Source organism: Dendropsophus ebraccatus, chromosome 12 (genome assembly GCF_027789765.1).
Source record: "Dendropsophus ebraccatus isolate aDenEbr1 chromosome 12, aDenEbr1.pat, whole genome shotgun sequence".
In the NCBI taxonomy this organism is placed as follows: domain Eukaryota; kingdom Metazoa; phylum Chordata; class Amphibia; order Anura; family Hylidae; genus Dendropsophus; species Dendropsophus ebraccatus.
The window spans coordinates 11,045,198-11,051,468 of NC_091465.1; the positions used below are offsets into that span (position 1 = coordinate 11,045,198).

General features: G+C 43.9%; 1 protein-coding gene across 1 annotated transcript; it reads left to right on the top strand.

Annotated features, from left to right (window-relative positions):
- Positions 1-269: 269 nt before the first annotated feature.
- NPPA (natriuretic peptide A) lies at positions 270-4,560 on the top strand. The gene is made up of 3 exons (XM_069948658.1): positions 270-386; positions 2,920-3,243; positions 4,464-4,560. The coding sequence occupies exons 1-3, from the start codon at positions 270-272 to the stop codon at positions 4,500-4,502; spliced, it is 480 nt and encodes a 159-aa protein (XP_069804759.1). The 3' UTR covers positions 4,503-4,560.
- Positions 4,561-6,271: the final 1,711 nt, after the last annotated feature.

Below are 6,271 nucleotides of genomic sequence, written 5' to 3' on the forward strand. Positions count from 1 at the left end.
GCGAGTTGGCTGATCGGCGGGCTCGCTGCAATGGCGAGGGGAGGATAGCTTTAAAAGGGAATCTTCTAGTGGCCTGAAAACAGCCGCTTTATCTTTCGGAAGTGATAGAATGTGGATGAGTTAATTCCTGAGACAAACTCGTGTCCGCCTGCCACCTATATAACCAGTCAGTGTGGTGGGTGACGGACAGACAGAGCGCGCCACAAACCTCCAGACAGACGGGGAGAAGGCTCGGGCTAGCGGATAGGAGAACTGAGCCAGCAGGAGCCATGGGGACCTCAGACATTGGGCGCTTTACTTGCCTTCTGCTTCTTCTGGCATTGACGACGGTCCATGGGGGTCCGGTGTACGGCTCTATGATGTCATCAGACCTGTCCGACCTAAAGGTGAGACATAGACGTACAACGATAGGTTATATCTACAGATGAAGCAGAGCTGAATATGTCAGGGAGGTAAAGGCTGGGATGTATTCTGGTGTAAGGACATGGATACATGTAGATAGATACTGTATATATGTAGCAGAGCTGAATATGTCAGGGAGGTAAAGGCTGGGATTTACTCTGGTGTAAGGATATGGATACATGTAGATAGACAGTGTATACATGTAGCAGAGCTGAACCTGTCAGGGAGGTATATGCTGGGATTTACTCTGGTGTAAGGATACGGATATATGTAGCTAGACAGTGTATGTATGTAGCAGAGCTGAATATGTCAGGGAGGTATAGGCTGGGATTGACTCTGGTGTAAGGATACGGATACATGTAGATAGACACTGTATGTATGTAGCAGAGCTGAATATGTCAGGGAAGTATATGGTGGGACTCCGGTGTAAGGATACGGATACATGTAGATAGACAGTGTATGTATGTAGCAGAGCTGAATATGTCAGGGAAGTATATGGTGGGACTCCGGTGTAAGGATACGGATACATGTAGATAGACACTGTATGTATGTAGCAGAGCTGAATATGTCAGGGAAGTATATGGTAGGACTCCGGTGTAAGGATACGGATACATGTAGATAGACACTGTATGTATGTAGCAGAGCTGAATATGTCAGGGAAGTATATGGTGGGACTCCGGTGTAAGGATACGGATACATGTAGATAGACACTGTATGTATGTAGCAGAGCTGAATATGTCAGGGAAGTATATGGTGGGACTCTGGTGTAAGGACAGTGATACATGTAGATAGACACACTACGTATGTAGCAGAGCTGAGTTTGCCATTTAGCATAACTTTTTTTGCCAAAGTTTCTACAGAGTTTTCTGATGAATAAGATGAGTGATGTAACTAGACATCATGTACGGACTTCTGGTTCATGTTTTCATGGTATCCTAATGTCTATAATATCCCTATGGGGCAGTTATAGGGGTTCAGAGGTCATAGTTTCCCCAGAGTCCCTATACTACATAACAGGATAGCAATGCAGCAAATATCATGTGAGGGTTTGGGGGCCCCTTGGTGTCGGCACTGCAGCTGGAATCCCCCAAGTCTACTACTATGATGTGCAACCTGTTTGAAACTACAACTCTCAGTATTTCCTTGTATCTGAAGTGCAAAGATTGGAGAACACCGCTACAACAGCCAAAGGTTGTGGGAACATGATGGGAGTTGTAGTTGTGCAACAGCTGAAAAGCCACAAATTGGAGAACATTAAGGAGAATGAGAAATCTTTTGTAATCAAAGGCTTTTGGGGCATAATGGGAGTTGTAGTTTTGCAGCAGCTGAAGAGCCGCAGGTTGGGGATTACTATAATAAAAGAAGACAAGAAACCTTTTGCAGATGAAAGCTGTCAGGGCATGATGGGAGTTGTAGTCTTGTAATAGCCAGTGGGAAACCTTAAAGGGAATAAAATAAACCTTAAAGGGAATCTGTCACTGGGTTTATGTGAAAGCAGCATAAACTAAGGACAGAAACGCTGAACAGATCGGTGTATTACTTAGGGTCCATTTACACAGAAAGATTATCTGACAGATTATCTGCCAAAGATTTGAAGCCAAAGCCAGGAATGGATTTGAAAAGAGGGAAAAATCTCAGGCTTTCCTTTATGATCTGATCCCTGTTTATAGTTTGTTTCTGGCTTTGGCTTCAAATCTTTGGCAGATAATCTGTCAGATAATCTTTCTGTGTAAACGGACCCTTACATCATTCTGTTCAGCTGTTCTCCTAATATGCAGGAGAATATGATTCTTGCCCCCCCCCTTCAGCTGCTGATTGACATTTAACTGCCTATACACAGCATGCATAGATAACTGCCAATCAGCACCTAGTGGGCGGAGTTTGCTGCTGCTCATCAATATCCAGGACTACTTATTGTCCATGCTATTCAGAAGGATATCTCCGGATCAGCTGCACAGAACGATGTAAGTGATACATCATTCTGTTCAGCTTCTCTGTCTCTAGTTTATGCTACTCTTACATAGGGCAGCATAAACCTACTGACAGAGTCTCTTTTAGGGTGCGTGCACACTACAGAACGGCGATGGAAAACCCATTGCGCATTCTGCAGTTGGCACCCGCCCGCGGACTGTGATGGATGTGCCCATCTCCGCCCGTGTCATAGACTCCATTCTATGCACAGATGGATTCCGTCGTCCGTCCAAAGAATGAACCTGTTCAGGGCATGATGGGAGTTTTGTAGAGTGTCACCCAAATATATAGGGCACCTATGAATACACTAGTCTATAGTCTATGGGACGTCTTAAAGAGACAGGTTATGAGGCGTCAGCTGCGGATCGGGCTGGGGTCACATTGAGCTTTTGTTTATGTTAAATTTTAATTTCTTGAATATTATAAGAAGTGATGTTTTTAGCCGTATACCATAGCGTAGCTGACGACACCGCTGTATACAGCAAAATGTAAAGTAATGACAGTAACCAGCAGAGTGTGAGCTGACATTGGTGGTCTTCTCTGTAGGGTCTCCTGGAGCGTTTGGAGGATAAACTCCCAGTAGAAGAACCAGAAGTCCCAGCACAAGACTTATTTATGGGAAACTATGATTCCTCCGATTCCCTTCAGTCTCCTAACTCAGCTTCATCCTCCTGGCCTGGAGAAGCCGCCCGGCCCCCCGCAGACATGGGCTACAGAGGGTCCTGGGCCCAGCCGGATAGGATGTCTCCTCTGAAGAACAAGCTGCGAGAGCTGATGAGCGCCCCCCGGAGCATGAGGCGCTCCTCGGATTGCTTTGGGTCTCGGATTGACAGGATTGGGGCTCAGAGTGGAATGGGGTGCGGCCGCCGGGTAAGTATTACTCATATGTATATGGGGACTATATAGACTAGAATATACAGGGGCATATAGATACATTGTATATTCGTACATATCCTAATATATGTTACCTGCACTGATACAATGTAACAAAATCTCAGAACAGGGGAGATATGGCGGCTGCTGATAAAAGATCAGACTGGATACATTGTATCAAACCCTCAGCTGTGTGAAGCATTGGCTCTGGCTGTATATAGCAGGGTCACTGACAGGTAGCAGAGGTATTGACTTGCTCTCCTTGCTGGGGGCGGGGGTCACTACATACTGATTTATACACCAGTGAGCGCCCCCTAAACCAAGATTTTGTGAATTTATTCACTACAGATTTTTGGGCTTAACTAAAGGGGTTATCCAGGATTAGATTTTTTCCCCCCCAGAAACAGCGCCACCCTTGTCTTCAGTTTGAATGTGGTATTACAGCTTAGTTGCAGTGAACTGAATGGAGCCGAGTTGTAATACCACAAACAACCTAAAGACAAGGGTGGATATTCTAGATATTATTCAAATTGCTGTAAAACTACAATTCCCAGCATTCCCAGGCAGCAGCTGAGGAGCGGCAGTGCTCTGTAAACAGTAGAAGCAGCTATAACCCCTTTAAGTCAGTATGGCCTTGAGAGGACTCCTTGAGGCTACTTGTAGACCTTTCTGTATGTATATATATATATATATATATATATATATATCTGTATGGTGAGGCTGCTGCCCCCGGGCAGGTAGAGCAGCCATGACCAGGCTGCCCTGTATCCCATGTGTTTCTCTCAGGTTATTGATTTATTCTTCGCTGGTTGTGGTGTCTGAATGTAACACACAGAGATACAAGGAGGAGGCAGGAGATTGATTATTCTTATAGACGTCTCTGTAATTGGAGGTTTCATTTACAGAATGTTGGGATCAATATAGGTATATATATATATATATATATATATATATATATATATATATATATACCTACATAAAGTATATACATATATGCCTAGATACATACTGCATATACCTATTTACATACAGTATATCCATGCATATCTACCTACCTTCATACATTATGTGTATACCTACACATTATATATATATATATATATATATACACCTACATACATAACTACATATATAAATACTGAATACACCTAAATACCTACATATATATTCTCTATATATACTAGAAACATAACCAATTCTTGTTTTTCCTCCCACAGTTTTCCCGGGAAAGTGAAGCCCAACAAGCACAGAAATAACCACCGGAGACGTCCTCGCCCGTCATTTTTAAGGGACATTCACCGTAACGTTAAAAAAAAAAAAAATTCTATCTGTAAGATTCTTTGGAAATATTTTTTCCATCATTTCCCAGCTATAGCAGGAAGCCCGGGTGATAATGAACACGATGCCTGCAGCGGCTGTCACCCAGCTTTTCTAGGATTCTCATATTTACCTGGGAGGGCGTGAAGTTCTGCAACCTGCCAGACTTAGAGGGGCTATCCAGGATTTGGAAAAAAAAAAAAAAATTGTTGTTTTTTTTCAAAAACAGTGTCCCCTCAGGTTATTTGCGGTATGACAACCTTGCTCCATTCACCTTAATGAGACTGAGCTGCAATACCGCACCCAAACTGAGGACAAGGGCGGAGCTGTTTGGGGAAGAAAGCAACCTTGTATTTTCAATCCTGGATAACGCCTTTAAAGCTTTCTTTTTTTTCAAAGATTTTTTAAAAACCTGCCTGATTTTGTCACATTAACCCTTTACACTGCAGGTATACCAATAACTGCACAGGGACAGCTGCTGTGAACTGTATGGGAGACAGACAGTGAGAGGAAAGCCTTGATTTACCTTTCAGGAACAGCATGGATCATCTGGAGCAGGCAGCTTGCAAGTACACCATTCAGGCTCCTGCTTCTACCCCACTTCCTGTGTTCTGTCCTGATCTAGCTGTTACTAGATACAGATACACAGACTGCAGGAAAGGGAGACATCTAGTGGCCAAACTTTAGAGTGGTCTTTCTTGGGTAAGGAATCATTTTTGGTAAATAAAGTGATTTACAGATGTGTTAGAAATCACACAGAGCTACCACCCCCATCATTCTCTGGCCACCTTTGGCTGTTGTTATTTTATAGCAGCTTGAAAACCACCAGCTGTTTTTTTTTCTTTTAACCTATACAGACCCGACCACAGGTTGCATGTGACATCGTATCTCAGTACCATTCTTTTTTTAAGATGAACTGTAATACCGCATATAACCTGTGGACAGGTGTGGTGCTGCAGATAGACATTATGTGCAGTCTCACATAAAATTTTCTATTTTCATTTTCCCTGTAACAGCGCCACTCAGGTCCGTAGGAAGTGTCTGGTATTGCAGCTCTGTTCATGTGAGCTGAGCTTCAGTACCAGGGAATCAGCCAGCCATTTGTAAGAGATAGGTGACTGCATCTGAAGCAGCGGTGGCAGGGATGGTTGTCACTCACCTATACTCGAGTAGTAGCTGTGAGTGATCACTATAGACCTGATATACATTCAGGGAGATGGGAAAGCTGAGTGACAACCTCTATTGGAGCAGTTATAGACACTGGGAATTTTTGGATTTTGGGGAAGATCCCTTTAAGGATGATCCCTACTTGTTGCCACATTGCACACAACACTAATTATTTAAACAGCCGCAAAAAAATCTATTTTTTCTACCTGACCACCGGGGGTCGCTGGGGAGTAATGAGAGGGTTAATGCTCAGACCCCATTCACCTTGTATTTGTCTTGTATGGAATAAAGATCTGTTTTTACAACCCTCACGGTGTCGGCTCTGCAGCTTTGTTCACGGTGTCTGCGAGATGTGACGTAGTGTCGGCTCCCACTGATCCCCCCCCATACAGAAGTATAATGATCTCTCATCCCTACATGATCCGCACAGGGGGCGTCCTCAGCCGTTTTCTGTGACGTCTCGACTGTTCCAGGACTGGCGGTCAGTCCTCCGTGGGACTTTTGGTGGTCTTTGATCGCAGCAGGTTCTTGTATTGAAGTC

Bases quoted from the DNA above. Each gene is read 5' to 3' on its own strand.
- NPPA (XM_069948658.1), top strand. From the start codon at position 270: ATGGGGACCTCAGACATTGGGCGCTTTACTTGCCTTCTGCTTCTTCTG. The intron at 387-2,919 runs GTGAGACATAGA...TCTTCTCTGTAG, and splicing joins CAGACCTGTCCGACCTAAAG to GGTCTCCTGGAGCGTTTGGA. The intron at 3,244-4,463 runs GTAAGTATTACT...TTCCTCCCACAG, and splicing joins GAATGGGGTGCGGCCGCCGG to TTTTCCCGGGAAAGTGAAGC.